Source organism: Gymnoscopelus braueri, assembly GCF_963280865.1.
Source record: "Gymnoscopelus braueri genome assembly, chromosome: 21".
Lineage (NCBI taxonomy): Eukaryota > Metazoa > Chordata > Actinopteri > Myctophiformes > Myctophidae > Gymnoscopelus > Gymnoscopelus braueri.
This window is the reverse complement of record NC_137623.1, coordinates 23,667,964-23,689,038: the sequence shown is the minus strand read 5'-3', so window position 1 is coordinate 23,689,038 and position 21,075 is coordinate 23,667,964. Positions and strand designations below refer to the sequence as shown.

Here is a 21,075-nt window from a genome sequence, read left to right as displayed (position 1 = left end):
TTTAGTTGATTTTTCACCATTTAAAATATAGTATTTCTTAATTATTCATAATCATAGCTTGTAGATTGGCTATTTTCACTATTTTAATTTGTTTTTTAAATAATAATTTAAAAAAGGAGCAGTTTTTCCACCGACAGCGACAATTCATAGCCTATATATGGTTCTGTATCAGTATATGAGTCAGTTTTAGCAAATGTCATTCTAATTGGCTACTATGACTGCCTATGCATTTCATGGTCCTGGGTGGGGATCTGCCCTGTTGCGCACAGCCGAACAACAGGTGAACGCAATTAACTTAAACGAGGAGCTGCACACCAAAAACGGGCTCTTCATCTATTTTGTTTTGGTCTAAATCTAGTGCAACTTGCATGTAGCCAAGATGGCGATTACAAAGTCAATATAAAGCTCACCTTAATGTCTTAATGCCATGCTTCCAACATAACGCACAAGTGCAGAACTCTTTAGCATAATAAGCTGCAGTCTGTGATGTTCAGAATAGTCGAGCAGCAGTCAAACAATGGAAAAGATACCGTGATATCATACAACAATACAGCATCCAAGATACCTAGATCGCCTACATTAGGCAGCCAGAGTAGGGTGAGGCTATGACTTAAACAAGTTGTTTATTCAGCTGTATAGTATTAACGTAAAATTATATTAAACTTGAGACCCATGCTATTTTCGGGAGCTATCTCTCATTAATGTGGCGTGGCACGGGGATTCACCCGCCCGACGGTCCGAGTCTCACTGGGAAATGGGAATAGCCTTGACTGCTTTATTTTAATGTAACTCGAACGTGCACTGCTCGGTATGGGTTAAATGCATTAATATACAAACGTATTCCATTCATGGCGATGTGGTATGGTATCATAATCTGTCATTCATGTAAGCTACTAGCCTACTTCATTGACAAAGATTGTACCGTTACGCAGTTGGGCTTCAAGTAGGTGCGTGTGTGTGTGTGTGTGTGTGTGTGTGTGTGTGTGTGTGTGTGACTTGACAGGCAGTGAGGCGAGCCGATGAAACTCTTTCTTATTGGCTTTCCATGCTTTATTTTGTCGTATTCAGCTTCTCCATGTCGTAAAATCGATACGCCGTATAGTGCGCAAATGGCTCCTGGCAGACCCAGCACGTCCTGTCTGTGTCACTGGACCCAGGTCCACAGAGACAGAACTGACACTGTCAGTGTGTCCGATTCCCTAGGATTGTGCTTGTTTAACCTACAAACGAGCCGCGACAGCGGCAAATCGGTACACAGTGTCTCTATAGTCATGTGATCAAGACGGATCTGTCCTGTTTTCATATTACATCCTGATTGGCTTCCAAAGTTTTCAGGATTGGTCCGTTTTGAACAAAACGCCTTAAATCATAAACGAAGCGTGCAATTTCCGTGACATTTTGCACGCACATTCCCACTAGGCCATGGAAGAAATGTCACTTGAGCATTTTCAAATCAACCTCATGGTGGCGCTATAACAGGCTGATTCACGTTTTTACATATAAACCGATCTGTATGAAACTTTGCACGCACACTCCCTAGAGGCCAAGGAAAAACCTCGTTCCTGCAATTTTATAGCGCCACCAAGAGGCCGACTTTTGTAAAACAATTTTTTTTATATTACTCACGCAAATTGATAGTCCTGTGATCATAGCAGATTTGTCCGATTTTTCATCGTGATTGGCTATGATTGCCATATAAGTTTGATCAAAATGCCTCAAATCTTGAACGCAGGGTGCGATTGCCGTGAAACTTTACACGCACATTCCCACTAGGCCGAGGAAGAAATGCACTGTTTTCACATTGGCCTGTTATAGCGGCACCAGCAGGCAGAGTTTTACAAAATGCCTGTTGCCTGTTGCCATGTTTTTTTAACAAAATGCCTCAAATCATGAATGCAGTGTCCGATTGCTGTGAAAGGCCTAAGAATAAATGGCACCCTTTTCACATTGGCCTATTATAGCGCCACCAGGAGGCCACAATAACCTACCTGGCTTGGCGGAGACCTGTGCTCCGAGGAGCACATTTTCTAGTTATATTATTATTAGTGTTGTAATTAATTGTAATAAAGTGACAGGACTCAGTCTTCACGGTTAGCAGGCTGTTTTTTTTTTAGAGTTCACTTGTTCAAATCAACCGGCATAGTAGTTGCGTAACAAATACAATGCTGTGCCATTCCTGACTCACTGACTTGCCTACAGGACCCCAGTGGTGCCTGTTCTACCTGACTGAAAACCACATTCACATTATAACATTCATAATCAAAACATTCTTCTACTACTACTGTAGGCTACAACTACTGCTAGCACTACTACAGTAATAAATCAATGCAATAGTAAAACTGTTTTATGTGTCTTATTATCAGAATACGCTGCCTTATCATCCGAACTATGGACCAAATTACACTCCAACATTCAATGTGGAGATGGATCTCAATACAGAAGTCGTCTCATTGGAGCTACATGAGGGACCTGAGAAGAACAAAGTGTGGAGGCATATCGACCTGAGTGTTAAAGGTACAGTTGTTCATGCATTATAAATTGGGGAATGGGGAACATTTCATTGCTGTTTACACTTGCACATACCTTTTTGTCCGGGTTTCTCCTGTGCATTTAAGTATTGTGTGTCTCGCTCTGATGATGAGACCAGACCCCTAATCCACTATTCATTGAGTGAATACCCTTAGCTCCCCTTCTGTGTGCAGGAGGAAGGCAATACTCCTACACATTTCTTCTAGGCAGACACTACTCTCTACTCTCTACTAATCTGCACCATTTAAATGTATACTCTATAAAAGTCAAAGATGTGTATGACCCAAACATAACAACGTTATTCACTTCACTTTTACTGCACTACATGTCCTATGCACAACTAAATGTTTAGATATAATTGAGTTAAAAACAAAAAATCACAGACCCAAGAATAAACATGATGATTTTGTTTTAAAACTAGGATTGTTTTTCAGCGTTTCTGACCAAAGATATGGCTCTAATACGCACAATGAACAACAAAGACTTAAAGCGAGAGAAAAAAGAAAATAGACCAATGCCCATTGGGAACGATGCCCCCACCCGGTTAGACAGACAGACAGACAGACAGACAGACAGACAGACAGATTATTTGTGTTCTCTGACTTCCCACTCAGCTCAACACACTGAGGCAAACAAGCCAAGTTTGAGGTAGATTGGTCGTACAGTTCTTTAGTTATGCTGGGGAAAGTTACACACAGAGGTTTTTGCATTTATAGATCGATTATTTACATTATTAAACTAAATAATCACAATTATGATTCTATCCATAATTGTTCAGCCAGCTGCTACTTTGATGACTAAAATAATGTTATATGATTAGATGCTATTTATTCAGATTAATATTGAAATATAATACAAATCATGTGTGTAAACTCTGCAGTAAAGGCTTTCAATTCTGTCATCCACAGGACTGAGAATGAACCCCAGGCTTTCTGTTCCAGGTACACACCCATTATCTTCATGTATGTTTTTTCTTTCTGTCAACAATCTTAAGACAGTTCATTTACAGTATGTTATCCTTTGATTTGCACACAGATAAACAGGATTTATTGAAAAAATATCGGGAGGCTTTAGTCAACAAGGTGAAGAATGTTGAGCCCATCGTTGATGCTCTGCGAAGTAGTGGGTTCAATCCTGAAATGGCCGACAACATCGAAGCTGAGCTCACACCCCAAGCACGCATGAGGAGGATCCTTGGCAGTGTGACCACCACTGCAGCAGCAGAGGCCTTGTTCAAAGCTCTTCACACATACGAGGAGTTGGTCATGAAGGAGCTGGGTCTGGGATAATACCATGGGGCGGATCTACGGTGGGTGGACCTGCATGGAGAGTTACAGGCCTACCCAGAGTTACAGATTTGTGACTGTTTTGGTCTGGGAGACAAAAACTTTGTTTTAATCCAAAATGAGTTTATAACCCAGTTAGACTCTTCACATACTAGAGTATGTCTGACATAAATGTCAGAGCTTAAAACACCATGTAAATATGAAATAAATGCATAAACATGTAGTTAAGATATCATTTAGAGCTAGCAACTGCTAGCACTGCTTACCAAGTCCTCAGTTTCCATCCAAACATAGCAACATCGCTGTAAATCCGCCATTTCTACCCGATTGTTTTGAAAGTATCACTAGTCTGTTGGCTTGTGTCTAATGTAAATCTCAAAGAAAGATGTATTAACAATCATAGTTTGTCAAAACTGTTGTGAAAATGAATCTATGTTAGTCCTCCTGGGCCACTGGTTCCAGCCGGTTCCAGCAGGGGGCAGTGGCAAACGCTTGGTCTCAGAGAGCATACAGAACAAAGAGAGCCTTGTAAACAATGGAAATACATCCCCCGCTATGCATGATGGGATTGATAGCCCAGTAGTACTGCGCTCTGAATGAAAGCCATTCAAGTGGTGTATCTCTACTTAAAGGTAGGGTAAGTGATTTTCTTTGGTTAAAATAAGTGTTAAATAGCTCTATATTCTGATAGTAATCATTGCTATAGAGTGTTTGTTCAGTTAAAGGAGTCTCCTTGTCTCTCCAGCTCTTTATAAAACAGAAAATGCATTTTCGTTTCAGTTTCAGTTTCATTTCCAATTTTATCCAATCAGGATAGAGAACTCAATCAGGATATAGATTAAACAAGTGAAATTGGAAGTGATGACACTAAGAAATGAGCATGCAAAATTGGAACTGGAACACTATATAAATGAAGCTTAAAAATTGGTACTTTCTCCTGATTGGCTGAAATTTTGACACCTACCGAAAAATGTATTTTGTGTTTATTAAAGAGCTGGAGAGACGAGGAGACTCCTGTTACTGAACAAACACTCTATAGCAATGATTACTATCAGAATATAGTGCTACTCTATAGCAATGATTACTTTGTGCTTTAACCATTTAACAAAATACTTTTTGTTTTAACCAAAAAATATCACTTACCCTACCTTTAACTTCACTTCAGTTCTATAAGCCGTAGTTTCAAAACTATTCACTCAATCTTATTAACCAATATATCATTATTTTTGCTATGATTCTCTGCTTTCATTTGACATGAAAAAATGAAAATGAAAACATAATAGATGACTCAACGCCAACCAAATTTGGTCACATTTGTCCTAATGTCAATCAAATGAATTTAAGTATAATGTAAATTAAATGAATGGAAGCATACATTATGTCAATTAAATGAATGGAAGCATACATTACGTCAATTAAATGAATGGAAGCATACATTATGTAAATGAAATGAATGGAAGCATACATTATGTAAATGAAATGAATGGAAGCATACATTATGTCAATTAAATGAATGGAAGCATACATTATGTCAATTAAATGAATGGAAGCATACATTATGTCAATTAAATGAATGGAAGCGCATGTGAATGTGCAACCGGAAGCGCCATGAAAGACGGCCGCATTCGTACAAGCTCCGTAGCATCGCAACGTTTTTCCATCTTTTTAGTATTTTTTAGCCTTCTCTTTTTTCCCTACACCGTCGCGTGTCTAAGGAGTTATGACAGACAAGCACTTATGGACATCAGCACAGCGATTACACACAGAATTCCGGACTTTTTTGCCGAAAACCTCCCGCTCGGCTGGGGGGGGGGTGGGGTACCCTTTGTTCCGGCCGGATCAACAACATACCCCCGTCGAAAAAGACCGTGGCGGCGAGGCACTAGAGCGGGTCTTCTCGTAAGAACAACAAAACGTGGATATAAACCTGCACTGCCTTCAATCCTGCTAGCGAACGTTAGATCTCTGTGTGAATCAAGAACAGTGACCACTATGGACGACTTACTGGCGCGCGTTAAATACAACGCAGAGACGAGGAGGACCTGTGTTGTTGTGCTAACAGAGACGTGGCTAACGGAGTTAGCATCTGATTCTTCTATCACTCCTCCTGGCTTCACCGCGTATAGGAAAGACAGAGACCCTGTACTGAGCGGTAAGCAACGTGGGGGGGGAGTTTGTGCCTTGATCAACAACAACTGGTGCAAAGATGTTAAAATCCTAGACAGTCACTGCTCACCAGACCTTGAACTTTTAATCATAGCCTGCCGTCCTTTCTACCTACCACGCGACTTCAGCATCGTGATTGTAGCCGTTGTTTACATTCATCCTGGAGCTAATAAGGACACAGCTATGAGGGAATTACACCAGGCGATCAGTGCACAAGAAAATCGCCACCCGGACTGCGCAGTCATCTGCCTAGGCGACTTCAACCGGACAGACTTAAAAAAGGTCTTTCCCAAATTCCACCAGCATGTCGCCTGCAGTACCCGTGGTGACAATATTCTTGACCACTGCTACACGCCCTTCAAGGATGGATACAAAGCTCTCCGCCGCCCACCGCTAGGAAGCTCTGACCACGACGCCATCCAGCTGCTACCTGCCTACAAACAGAGGCTAAAAAGGGAGCCGGTCGTTGAGAAGGAAATCCGAATCTGGTCTGAGGACACAGACGCTATGCTACAATCCTGCTTCTACCAGACTGACTGGGGGATGTTTAAGAACGCCGCTGGGAATAACATCAACGAACTCTCAGACTCAGTCACTGGCTTTATCAGCAAGTGCATAGATGACATAGTCCCAAAAAAGACAGTTCGGATCTATCCCAATCAGAAACCATGGATGGACAGCGGAGTACGTGCACATCTGCATGAACGGGACGCTGGTTTCAAATCTGGCGACGTGGAAACGCGCAACACGACGCGCGCGGCCCTAAACAGCGCCATCAGGAAGGCGAAAAAGGCCTACACAAAAAAGATGCAAGACAAACTCAGCAGTGGCGACATCAGGAGCACATGGCAGGCAGTACACACCTTGACAGACTGCAAAACAAGAACCAGAAGCGAGGTGAACCCGCCTGCCTCCCTCCCCAACGAACTGAACACTTTCTACGGCCGGTTTGAGATCAGCTCCAACCGCGGCAGCCAAGCGGGGCCATCAGCAGCACCAGCAGAGGAGAACCCTCCTCTAACCATCTCGGAGAGAGAAGTGCGTACAGCCTTCACACGGGTCAACATCCACAAGGCAGCCGGACCTGATGGGATTCCAGGCCGGGTCCTTAAGACATGTGCAGACCAGCTGGCGGGTGTCTTCGCTGACATCTTTAACCTCTCCCTCTCCCTGGCTGTGGTCCCTGCAGGGTTCAAAATGTCAACCATTGTGCCCATTCCCAAAAAGGCCAAAGTGACATGCCTGAACGACTGGAGACCTGTTGCTCTCACCCCGATCGTCAGCAAGTGTTTCGAGAAACTGGTGAGGGAATACATCAGCTCCACGCTACCTGCCTCGCTGGATCCGTGGCAGTATGCATACCGCAAAAACAGATCCACCGACGACGCTATTGCCATGGCTCTCCACACCGTCCTCTCGCACATGGACAACAAGCTGCTGAAGGACAAATATGTACGTATGCTGTTCGTGGACTACAGCTCAGCATTCAACACCATTGTCCCAGCAATACTTGACAAAAAGCTCAGACACCTAGGGCTACACCCAAGCATGTGCGACTGGATACAGGACTTCTTGTCCAACCGACATCAGGTGGTGAGAATGGGCAGCATCACATCCGACCCCCTGACCCTCAACACCGGAGCACCCCAGGGATGCGTGCTGAGCCCTCTCCTCTACTCCCTGTACACGTATGACTGCATAGCCACACATGTCTCCAACACCATCATAAAGTACGCGGACGACACGACAGTGATAGGCCGAATCGTCAACAACGACGAGTCTGACTACAGAGAGGAGATCAAATCACTGGCACACTGGTGCCGTGAGAACAACCTCTCTCTTAACGTCGACAAGACCAAAGAACTGATCGTGGACTTCAGGAGGCCGCGGAGAGACCATGCGCCCATCCTCATCGACGGTGCTGCAGTGGAAAGGGTCAGCGAGTTCAAGTTCCTCGGAGTACACATCGAGGAGGACCTCAAATGGGAGACGCACTCCACACACGTGAGGAAAAAGGCTCAGCAGCGACTGTACTGGCTCCGCCGCCTGAAGAAGCTCGGAGTAGGACGTCGCATCCTCAGGCTGTACTACAACAGTTCTGTCGAAGGCATCCTAACAGGCTGTGTCACGGCCTGGTACGGGAACTGCACTGCCCGAGAAAAGGTCAGCCTACAACGAGTAGTGCGATCGGCAGAGCGGATAATGGGAATCGAGCTCCCAGCGCTCCAGGAACTGTACAAAAAGCGGTGCGTGGTCAAAGCCAAGCGCATCATCAAGGACAAGCACCACCCAAGTCATAGACTGTTCAACCCCCTACAACGACCGCGACCGGGCAAGGGGCTCTACCGCAGTATCAAGAGTTCCACCACCAGATTTTGGTGTAGTTTCAATCCAGCCGCTGTCAGAATGCTGAATGGGGCATAAGCCTGGATGAGTTCAGCAGCCTGACAGCAGGCGGCGCAGACTTTTCTGGCTCTTCCTGAACACACCTGTGGATTATACCAGGGACAATGACTTGGACTTTAGCCCCCCCCTCGGACACACCTGTGGACTACACCAGGTACAAATGACTTTTTGTTGCACTCCCTCATGGAGCTACATGCGGATTATACTAGGGTCAGTCCACTCTAGGTGGACACGCACTGACCTTTTGCACCTTAATCCCTTGTATAACGCACTGACTTTTTTTGGGTCTTTTTATTGTGCTCCTTAAGCACCTTAACGTCCTTGTCTATCATGCACAGTATAAGTATAACATGCACAGTACAATACATTGCTGCTATGCTCAGGCACCTTAGTTTAGTTTTTTTAGTTTTATTTATTATCTCAGGTAATTTGTAAATATGTAGATAACTTGTCTGGCCTTCTGTTGCTCTCTTGTTTTTGATCTCCTTCCCACCTGCCCCCCACCCTCTTCTTCTCCCCCCCCCCTCTTCTTTCTATGGAAACTAACGTTGCGATGGGAACGATGTACAAAAAAGAATTTCACCCACTTTTTTACCTTGTAAACCTGTGATGTGACAATAAAACTGATTCTGATTCTGATTCTGATTCTGGAAGCATACATTATGTCAATTAAATGAATGGAAGCATACATTATGTCAATTAAATGAATGGAAGCATACATTATGTCAATTAAATGAATGGAAGCATACATTATGTCAATTAAATGAATGGAAGCATACATTATGTAAATCAAATGAATGGAAGCATACATTATGTAAATCAAATTAATGGAAGCATATGGGATAATGTACAATATTATTGGAACATAAATGCAGACAGAGAGACACTGAGCCTTCCTCACATTTGTTTATATTTTTCATGTGCAGAACATTTAAAATGTTTACCAATATCTGCTGTGTTTCATTAATCATCAGGCTGTAAGCGTATATCGGAAAAAGAATTGTAATAAATAAATCTAACCCTTGTATAAGATGTGACTTATTTTTGTGACGAAATGATTTGGTCTACAGTTCAGACTTGTACATTGTAACCTATGCATTTTGCCAGGATCATTTAGATTGTAAAATAACGACACAAAAAGGACAAAAATGTGATCGGGTACATTGGTTTGAGACCCAACAGGGCCATGGTAATTTCATATGATGTATCATTCATTGAAATTGGACAATATTTGAAGAAGATATGATCATTTGAAACTTGTTGAACCAGAAACCCCAAAGCATAGAAAATACCCTCCAAAGATTTCTCAATTTTAACACCTCCGGGGCCCAGAAAATGGGTGTGAAAATGGGGACACAGTAGTTAACTCCACCCCTAACCACGCCCCTAACCACTCCCCCACTAACTGTACTGTCAACTGTCAGCTGTCAATACTTGAAACACACTTGATAAGACAGGCAATTTATGTATTTTTACATAAATGGCGGAGATTAGCAACCTCATAGTGAAGCCGAACAGACATGTAGTATCCGATCTCTGCAACACTTGATCTAATATGCAGATCTAGATGCTTACAGTTCGATCCTAGCTCGACCCTCTGCCGATTACTGTTGCCATCTCTCGTGCTCTATTGTTCTCAGCTAAGAAATGGGGGGGGGGGACTGTTTTGATTATATTGTTTGAGCTTTGTTTTTCTGATAAGGAGGTCAGCAGTTGTATTTTGTTTTCTTTCGTGTGTAGGTAATTAAATTCAATTCAATTCAATTTTATTAAAGTGTCAAATCACAACAAGTTGTCTCAAGACACTTTACATGTAGAGAAGAGACCCGACAGTCCCACCCTGAGCAAGCAATTTTGCGACAGTGGCAACAAAAAACTCCCCCCCTAACTGGAAGAAACGTCAGGCAGACCCTAGGCTCTAGGGTGGGGGCCTTCTGCCTCGACCGTGTCGGGGGGAAAAAAGAGAGAGAGAGGGAGAGACAGAGGAGAGACAGAAAGAGATAGAAGTAGTAACAATAACAATAGTAGCAAATATAATAGTGTAAGATAGTATATGATAATATAATATAGTACAACAATAATGTGTATACAGTATATAATGGTATAATATAAGAATGTTATGATAATATACAGTATAGTGTAGTGGTATAGTGTAATGTAGTAGAAATCCACGGTCGTGCTCCATGGAGAGGCCCGGTCCGCAGTCATAGTCTTGAGCCGCAGCTGGGGGTCCGTAGTGACAGTCCATGGAACTGCGACGTGGGAGATAAAAGAAACTCCGGGGAGCGGGTCCCCGGGTGTAGAATTAGTGGCAGGCCTTACTAGAGCGTGAATTCGTACAGTGTTAATTACGATTGTACCAGTGGGACACAAACCCACACAACCAAAAGGGATGACGAGAAGAGAGAGGACAGGAGGAGAGAGGAGAGAGGAGAGAGCGGGGGAGGTGGGGAGGGAGAGGGGAGAGAGGATGACTATAGGGTGACTGAGTCTATACACTTCGGCTATAGGCTTTATCATAGAGGAAGGTGTCTGCTTCACAGACTGAGACTGGGAGAAGGTTCCACAACTGAGGTGCCTGAAACTTAAATGCTCTGCCTCCTGTTCTAGCTTTTTTGGGGTTTCCTGGAGCCGTAAGCATTTTTTCATACTGTGGACGCAATGGTGTTCTGGCTGGTTTATAGGGCTCGACTGGTGCCTGTCCATTGAGAGTGTGGTATATGAACAGTGTGCAAGTCAAAACATATAAAGAAATGATACTAAGTTATTATACTAAGTAAGAGAATATAAGAATGTGTTGTTTACTCAGATCCAGCCTGGCTAGCATCTGCTATTCAGGGACTCTGCCCTGGGGTGACATCTCCATCGTTTAACCTGGACACGCCAGGTCTGGCTTCTTGGCATTCAGCTGCTAATCAGGTCAGCCATCAACAGGTGGGGGCTCTCATTGACCCCCACCCCACATGCATTCTAATGTTAGCTACCTACAAGTGTATAAAAGAGTGTAAAATGTAAAATGACTAGTTAGTACTGTCTCACACGACGTGAGGCTGTCGGGGAGCTTCGGCTCCCTGGTTCTCTGTTATGCTGTTTGTTGCTGAATGTTTATTCAGCAACAGCAGGTTCATTCTGGAACCTGGAAACCTGACGTCTCTCTTCTTCTCCTCTTCTTTATTACAACTACAAGCCTGCTGATAACGCGCAGTTTAATGCCTCATCATACACGACAAATGGCGAGCCAGCTCCATCGTTGTGCTCACTTCTACGAGTGTGTGCTTCGATTAAAGAACCTGTGTATTTTGGGGTGGCCGCGGGAGCGGGCCGGTGAGGCGGATTGGATCCATAAGTGTCTTCCTACGACGGGGAGGACCACCGCGAAGCAAGCCTTGGAGACGTCAGCGCGACCTACGATGAAGGGCTTCCAGCGGGGACGCTGTGATGACTGCACGACCGCCTCATGACCTGATCTCGGATGGCTACACCACTACTCTACTCGACGGGGCGCTTGGCTGTGGAGGCGGCGGAGCGGAAAACTTTCTGTGTCGAAGTTATCCGTGGGGGGAGGTGGTGTGTGAACAGCGGCTCTCTTTTGGCTGGAGGACAATGGAACCACCTGGACCTGCGCTCAGCTTTTCTGCTGACGTGCGTGGACATTGAGTTAGAGGCGACAAAAGCAGCATTATCGGACGGGAACACTGAACATATGGGACGAGAGGTTGTATTTTGGTGATAAAGTGGTTTAAACTACGGAGCGTTGTGTTGCCGTGAGTAAAAGTGTGACGTGAGGATTTAGTTGTTTCACTTTCTGGTCTCTTGTATTTAATGTGGGTTTACTTTGTGATTTATTATTTCATTGAGGGTACACTGTCCTTCTGTTATCAATGTGGGCACTTCCGTTGGTAGTTATCATATGTAATTAAATGGTTTATATTTTGGTTGCTCGGCGGGGGGGAGGGGGGTGTTATCGGCTTGGTGAGTGTAATTCAACTGTATGAGAAATAATAATAAATAATAAAATAAATAAAGAAATGTTACTAAGTTATTATACTAAGTAAGAGAATATAAGAATGTGTTGTTTACTCAGATCCAGCCTGGCTAGCATCTGCTATTCAGGGACTCTGCCCTGGGGTGACATCTCCATTGTTTAACCTGGAGACACCAGGTCTGGCTTCTTGGCATTCAGCTGCTAATCAGGTCAGCCATCAACAGGTGGGGGCTCTCATTGACCCCCACCCCACATGCATTCTAATGTTAGCTACCTACAAGTGTATAAAAGAGTGACTGTAAAATGACTAGTTAGTACTGTCTCACACGACGTGAGGCTGTCGGGGAGCTTCGGCTCCCTGGTTCTCTGTTATGCTGTTTGTTGCTGAATAAACACACTGAATGATTCTGGAACCTGGAAACCTGACGTCTCTCTTCTTCTCCTCTTCTTTATTACAACTACAAGCCTGCTGGTAACGCGCAGTTTAATGCCTCATCATACACGACAAGAGCCTTGTATGTGAGGAGAACTCTATTCTGTATTTAACCGGGAGTATTTAACCGGGAGCCAGTGCAAAGAGGCCAATGAAGGAGTGATATGATCTCTTCTTTTGGTTCCTGTCAGTATGCGTGCAGCGGCATTCTGGACTAGCTGCAAGCTATTTAGGGACTTACTTGGGCAGCCTGATAATAAAGCATTGCAATAGTCCAGCCTAGAAATAACAAATGCGTGAACACATTTTTCTGCATCATTTTGGGAAAGAATGTGCCTAACTTTTGCAATATTACGCAGGTGAAAAAAGGCAGTTCTTGAAATTTGTTTTATGTGGGACTGAAAGGACATATCTTGGTCAAACGTGACTCCCAGATTCTTTACAGTGGCCCTGGAGGTCAAGGTAATACCATCTAGGGTAAAACTCTCATCGGCTAATTTATCTCTGAGGTGTTTAGGGCCAAGTACAATAACTCCGAGTTGAGGAGTAGGTAATTACGGGTCATCCAACTCTTGATGTCTATAAGACATGCTTGAAGTTTAGCCAGTTGATCTGTTTCATCTGGCTTCATCGATAGATATAATTGTGTATCATCTGCAGAACAGTGGAAATGTATAGAGTGTTTCCTAATGATCTCACCTAAAGGAAGCATATAGAGTAAATAGTATTGGTCCAAGTACAGAGCCTTGTGGGACTCTGTATTTAACTTTTTCACGTAATGAAGGTGTATCGTTAACGCTTACAAACTGAAATCTGATAAGACTCAAACCAGTTCAATGCAGCACCCTTAATGCCAACCAAATGAGGAGAGGTTTGATGACAGCTACCTTAAAGGACTGTGGTACGTAGCCCGTCACCAGAGACATGTTGATCATATCGAGTAGGGATGCACCAACCGGGGTGAGGACCTCTTTAACAACTCATTCAGTGCCACATGACGTCTAAGACGTCACGTGGCCTGACGCCCTGAGCGCCACATGACGTCTAAGACGTCATGAAAAAAAAAAAAACATGTTCAGAACCCAAGATATGATGATTTGAAGATTTGCTGCTCCATTCACTCTTTGTTTAACTACTTACTGAAAAAGGCTGTATCTCGGCTCCTAAGCACTTTTTTTACAATGAATTTTGCTGTGGCACTCAGAGCCAAAATTCCATAAATAAGCATGGCATTGAAAGAGTTAAGTAATCTAGTTGGGACTGGATCCAAGAGACAGGTCGTTGTTGAACTACCTTTATCACAGTTGTTAAAGACTTGTAGTTAGGCTATTGTATTTTATTTGACACTTTCGTACAGCACTCCTCTGGCACAGTGTTACTGTTTGTAGCCTGCAGTGTGCTGCTCATGTACTGTTTGCCAAATCGAACATTGCTTGAAGGGGTAGAAGGACAGGGATTGGAAATTGTTCCCAAACTGGGGGTGCCTCAACTACAATTCCAAGTGCTTGTGAGGGTGTGTGTGGGGGTCCCCAGTTCCAATATGATAATTTTGGGGGGTCGCGGCCTGAGAAGTTTGGGAACCCTTTCTCTAGTCTCTGGTCTCTCTCTGTCCCTTTCATTGGCCTGCATGTGTTGAGCTCCAGGATGCAACACGCAGCACAGCACACAACGTTGTCCTGAGTCTAGTGAGCAATTACTGAGATTCTATGAAGAGGTAGAGGAATGCCAGGAATGTTTCCATAGGGTCTGGGAGGGAGCCACCAGTATGCTGTTGATCCAACACATGTAGCAAGGGTGTCATCTACTGGTTCAATTGAGAACTGCTACCAAATACGTCGATCCTTCCATTATTTATGCACGTTATAGCACAGTGGTTCTCAACCTGTGGGTCGGGACCCGTAACCTAAGGGGTCGCCACATGATTTTGGGGGGGTCCCCAGATGACAGTGAAAAATGTAAAAGAAAAAAAGGAAAGAGGCAAACATTGTGAAAATAGCAGATCTACAAGCTACAAGATCTACATTCTACAATATATCTGTGGAATACTGGACCATACGTGAAATGAAGAATACAATTGTGATGTCAGTGACATTTTATTACAAATGAAAATAAAAATAAGAAACAGTGCAGTAACAATACGTTTTCGTATAGGAGCAATTTTGCATGTACATTATAAATATAAATATATTGTCTGTCGGGCGGAAACCTCATTATGGCCAAAACTGTTACTTTTCAGCATAAACATTCTAAAATAGCAAAAACAGCAGATCGACAAAAAAAAACAAGACTTGCGCAACATAATTTGGCAAGACACACCATCTCCAGTTTACTTCCCGTATCTGCATAGTCTCGCGTAGCTATCTGCGTGAAGTGGGCGGACGCCAACTTGCTTCCGGTCTCCTAAAAAGGCGTCCGCCCACTTCACGCAGATAGCTACGCGAGACGCGAGACAATGCAGATATGGGAAGTAAACCGGAGATGGTGTGTTTTCTTTTCAGGACTTTCAAAAAATGTTAAGCATTGGTTCTCAAAGTGGGGTCCGGGGACCCCCAGGGGTCCTTGGGGGGGTTCCAGGGGGTCCCCAGCAAAATGTTATTATTAAATATGGCTCTTTTATTGCTACTTTTAACTTTTTAATGGATCCTATGTAAGTAAAGCCAGATAAAAGTGTCAAACTCCCAAAATCCACCAGAATACTGGAAATTACATCTACTCTGTTCAAAATGTCCTGGGGTGGACCCCCAGCATGGTCAAGAGCCCCCCCCCCCCCCCCCCCCCACCCTGGAAAAAAGTCTCCTGTTATCGGACGGTCTGAGGTTGGCAGGTATGGTGGAACCATGTCAGACTAAATGTAATGCCTCAACTCCTACAATTCCAAGAGCTTGTCTGGGTGGGGGGTCCCCAGTTCAAATATGATTATGTTGGGGGGTCCCCAGCTCAAATATGATAATTTTTGGGGAGTCACGGCCTGAAAAGGTTGAGAGCCACCGTTATAGCAGACAGAGGGAAATGTTATTTTAGAGGTTTTATTTTGAGGAAAACTATCCATAATTGTAATATTTTCCTTTTATTCTGTGGTAGTTGCTCCACCTGTGTTCAAGAGTTTTTGGTGTGTAGTCCTTAAAATGTTCTGACCCCAATGAAGAAAGCACTGAGAGGAGCAGCTACTATTTCACAGGTTCACTTAGAAGGAAATGACAAACCATGGTCTATTTTGCATCATTTAACTTTTATTAATGACTCCTTTATTCATTTATTCAACCTCTCTCAGCATGCCCCTCCATTACCTGCAAAGTTAAAAAGAGGAGAAAAAAAAGAAGACAAAAGACAAAAAGATAAGGGGAAAATGGTATTTATGGATCTGACAACTGGCATTTTTTGGAACAAATGAGAAATTACCAGGTTTAAAAACGTAAAAACAACAAAATCATAAATCGTTTGCTCAATAGAGCAATCACAGAGATGTAGTAACGAGAGACGTCTTACGGTAGAGTAGATCCAGTCAAGGAAATAGGAGACTCGGGTGAAGACAGTGGGAAGGGTGGCCTGGTTACAGTTTCCAGATGGACCATAGCTGACCACACCGTGCACTCTGAACACGTCACCTTCAGTCTTGCAGCTCAGCGGTCCACCAGAGTCACCCTGAGAAGAAAGGAGAGTTGTGGTCAACTCACTGCAGCAAAGTTCAAGAGTTCTCATTGGAACACATTACTCATCAGTGATGTAAAGTAACTAAGTACATTTACTCAAGTACTGTACTTCAGTACAATTTTGAGGAACTTGAGGAACCAATTTTCAATACTTTTACCTCTACTCCACTACATCTCAGAGGCAAATATTGTACTTTTTTCTCCACTACGATTATTTGAAAACTTTAGTTACTAGTTACTTTGCAGATATAAATTATTACATAATAAAACATACATTAACCACTTTAGCCCTATTTTATACCTAGGCTATTTGAAAATAGCCGATCTACAAGCTCGATGCGACGCGTTGTAAGCTTGTAGATCTGCTATTTTCAAACATTTTAGTACTTTTACTTTTGGTACTTTAAGTACATTTTGATATCAATACTTTTACTCAAGTGAATTTAGAATTCCGGACTTTTACTTGTAACAGAGTACCTCTACATTGCAGTATTGATACTTTTACTTAAGTAAAACATTTTAGTACTTTTCCCACCAATGTTGCGGACCCCTAAGGGGTCCCGGACCCCCTGTTGAAGAGGGTTAAGGCTATAGCAAACTGGTATCAGTACAACAGTTCTATTTAGAATGCAGAGAGTTGTGCTCCAGTAGTACCTGGCAGCCTGAGGTGATTCCATCCCCTCCAGCGCACACCATGGACTTCAGGGCAATGCTTCCCCACCAGTCACCCCTTGAACAGGTGGCGTGGTCGACCACATTTATTGCAGCGTCTTGCAGCTTGGCAGGTGAGGGGCCTCCAGCTAAAAAACAACAATAAAATATTCAAGTTTTCTATCTATCTATCTTGTGTGTGCCTTGTAGGCTGACAGGAAATGGGGAGAGAGATGTGGGGGAGGGGGGTGACATACAGCAAAGGGATCGGGAGTCGAACCCACGGCACGCTGTCAAGCTGGATTACCAGCAAATGCGTATGCGGGTGGACCACTAGGCCAGCAGGTGCCCCTTCCTCCCCAGCTTTGTATCGAACTGTGCTTGAGCAAGACACTGAACCCCTCTAACACTGCTACCCAGGGACACTGTTTAATAGCTGCAGCCACTGCGTCTAAGAATTAGGAGGGAAAAAGTTAAATGCAGAATACTTACTGTAGAGAAGGCCCCAGCCAGAGATGTAACAGGTGAACTTGTCGGGCAGTGTTTGTCCAGAATAAGGCAGGGAAGCAAACTCAATGAAGCCGTTGTCATACATGCCGTCGGTCAGTCTCATTATAGCGATGTCATTTCTAACAGGCAAGCAGACAGTATATTAATGCACATCATCTTCCTGCTGGACAAACAACTTTTGCAATTGCACTGTGAGTTAAAAAAGGACGAGACCAAGGCACTAAAATTAGTTTCATTCACCCTGATGAAGGCATTGTTGCCGCAATGCGTAGGTGTATTTTTTATTCTTGCCTTGCATTAGCCAGACTATTAAAGGCTTTTTAATTTTTCCACAAGAGTGCCTCGGTCTCATCCTTTTTTTGCATCAATTTTGTCACCCAGTTGTACCAAAAGGCACCTTGTTGGGGATTTCTACTCCAGCCAAACAGATGTGCTTGAGTTAGTTGGAATATGTGGAAAACAACACAGCATGCTGGGTAGTTATTCAGCAGGGAATAGTCGACACTGTTGAAGTTCTGTTTGGCAACTTACTGTCAGCAGTTCCTAGTCAATATTCAAGGTTAAATAGGTCAGTGGTTCTCAAAGTGGGGTCAGGGGACCCCCAGGGAACCCTGACCCCCAACGAAATTGCTCAACACAAGGTTGTAGATCTGCTATTTCCCAAAAATCTTTTTTTAATATTAAAGAAATAATAATTACAACACAAATCTTGTATGGGGGTCCCTGACACTAAATCGTTTCAGATGGGGGTCCACAGCCACGACCATGGCCACTCTGCCTGTCTGGGCTTTCCCAGGAAGGGAAGTGATTGGCAGAGTGGGGCAGGTCGTCAGCCACTGGGCCTCACCTGGGGGCAATTAGGGGAACCCAATATAAACATCTCACTATCCTCTGTTCATCCCGTGAGCACCAGTTTATTTGGGTTCTTGCCTTGTCAGTCAATACGTTCACAGCATTCATTTGGCGGTCCTTGACATGAAAAAGTTTGAGAACCACTGAAATAGATACATTAGGGAAGTGGTGTGGCTTGACAATTTTTTACCCGTTGGTGAGATCGCCTGTCCAGCCCGGATGGATGATAATCTTTACCACACCGATGAACTGCTCAGTGCCGCCATATTCATAGATGTCATGCTCTCCAAGCACCACACGGTATGCTTTGGGATCCATGTTGCTGTAAAAGAACACAGGTACAACACACACCATGATTACATCAACAAACTAGACAATTTCAGACCAGTTTGTATGATGCAAGTAGGGGTTATAGGCTTCTAAATGAAAGCATGAATTCATACTTTGAATGTTGAAGCATGTGCAACTACTGTATGGCAGTAGTTCCCAAACTGGGGGTGGGGAGATGACAGTAAAGTGACAATCTTTTAAGACCTTTTTAGTACCAAAACTGGGTCAAACTGGGCATTTTTTTAAAAATAGCCGATCTACAAGCTCACAATTCCTCGAGGCGTTGTGAGCTTGTATATCGGCTATTTTGACAATGTTTATCAGTGGGAACTGAGTCAAACAAAATGTAACTCCTACAATTCCAAGTGCTTGTCAGGGTGGGGGGGTCCCCAGTTCAAATATAATTATGTTGGAGGGTCGCGGCCTGAAAAGTTTGGGAACCCTTGCTTTATGGAACAGAACAGCGAGGGTTCCTACCCGATACAATGGGCTGCCGTCATGACGTGCAGGGAATCGAGAAGACTGCCTCCACAGATGTGGTACCAATAACCATCATTGTATAGGTCTGCTTGGAGAGAAACCTGAGGATGCGGCAATATCAACCATTTGGAGACAGATAAACACTCGGCAGCATGTTACTGTATGTTTATTATTTCAAGTAGCCAAGGCGTGGTGATAAAACAGTGAAAAGTGACACTGATTCATGAGGCCCGAGGCGACATGAGATCCAGTGGGAAGAAGCCCTCACATTTTTTACTTAAGTAAAAGTAGCCTATCAATAACACGATATATAAATACTAGTCCTGTATTCTAAATTTACTTGAGTTTGGCATCAAAATATATACTTAAAGTACCAAAAGTAAAAGTAGGCCTACTCATTGTGCAGAATGTCCCATTTCACAAGTTTTCAAATGTGTCAAATGTAAAAATAAATCTTAGAAAATAGCCGATCTACAAGCTCAGAAATCACAAAAAAAAATTTTTTGATTTGACCACACATACTTTTGGTTTATAAGAAAATGAACACTATAATTCAAATACATTAAATCATAAACCAGTGTGCTTTTCCACCTTGTGTTTGAAATTATGAAGAAATATGAAATAATTGAATAACTGATGATCAAGAATCTGAAGCAAATCATTAGTGAAATGTGAGTGTATTTTACCTGGTATTTCCAGGAATTGGGTTTAGCCTCGGTGCCTCCTACCACCCTCTCATTGTGCACATTAGGGCTGAAGGGTGCCTCAGCACAAATCAATCCTTATGCACACAGTTGAAACCACAAGAGCAGTTAAAACACAATGAGGACATGCAGCAACAATCCTAAAATATAGCTGCAAGAATGAATAATAAATGATATTAGTAATGATAATAAATCATCATTGAGCCTCTTCTGTAAGACTTACCAATGCAACACAAGAGAGTCGTGAGTCGTATCATCTTGGACTGGTCAAGTGATCAAATCAGATGCAGTTGGTTGTGTTATTTATATCATCTTGAGATGACGCAACATCTGGTTACATGCCAGTATCAATAGCCAATACTACTGGGCATGTCAAAAGACTATTTTCATGATCCACAACAAAGTGAGTATCTGTACTTTACTTGAGTATTTGTATTTTTGGATACTTATGACTTTCACTCCATCACATTTCAAACACAAATCTTGTACTTTTTGAAAATGGCAGATCTGCAAGCTCACAACGTGTTGCATTGCTATGCGTTGTGTGCCTGTAGAGCTGCTATTTACAATGTTGTTGATAGTTCTGGAAAATCTTTGCTCTTTTTCTTTCTCCAGTAAATGTTTATACAGCAATGCATTGATATTAAAAAGAAAATGTACTTTGTAGCTGAGTCCTATTTGACCAGGAGTATCTTTACTTTGAGTAAAGTACTGGGGTTGAGCACTTTGTCAACCATCGGCAGCAGGCTACCTAACCACAGAAAATAGGAAAGTAGGCGAGATTTAAAGATTTCCCACTTGTTTTCTGAATAACTTTATATTCGCTTTTAATATTAGAAAAGAGAAACATTTAGATATAAAATCTATTGAAATATACATTATATTGAGATGTATATTTTATATAGAATACTGTACTGTACAATATAAATTATATTTCAATAATCTCATGTATGTTCATCGGAAACGTACAAACTGGAACCCTGATATGTAAGAATAAATGTTTTTTTCTTTGTCATTGGTAGCTGGGAAAAGTACAGGTGGGTCAAACATTAAGCGAAGTCACAAAAAAAGTGGTATGGAAAATAACCTCAAT

General features: G+C 42.9%; 2 protein-coding genes across 2 annotated transcripts in view; one reads left to right on the top strand and one right to left on the bottom strand.

Annotated features, from left to right (window-relative positions):
• The window catches only part of LOC308077546 (NACHT, LRR and PYD domains-containing protein 1-like), a gene marked incomplete at its 5' end in the record, with an annotated part of 80,820 nt that extends 76,643 nt beyond the window's left edge, over positions 1 to 4,177 (top strand). The window contains 3 exons of the mRNA XM_080418295.1: positions 2,364 to 2,514; positions 3,438 to 3,470; positions 3,565 to 4,177. Coding sequence (XP_080274421.1) covers positions 2,364 to 2,514; positions 3,438 to 3,470; positions 3,565 to 3,818 — 438 coding nt within the window. The 3' untranslated portion in view covers positions 3,819 to 4,177. The remainder of the gene's footprint in view (positions 1 to 2,363; positions 2,515 to 3,437; positions 3,471 to 3,564) is intronic.
• Positions 1 to 21,075, bottom strand: part of gyg1b (glycogenin 1b) — a 439,315-nt gene that overhangs the window by 207,931 nt on the left and 210,309 nt on the right. The window lies entirely within an intron of this gene.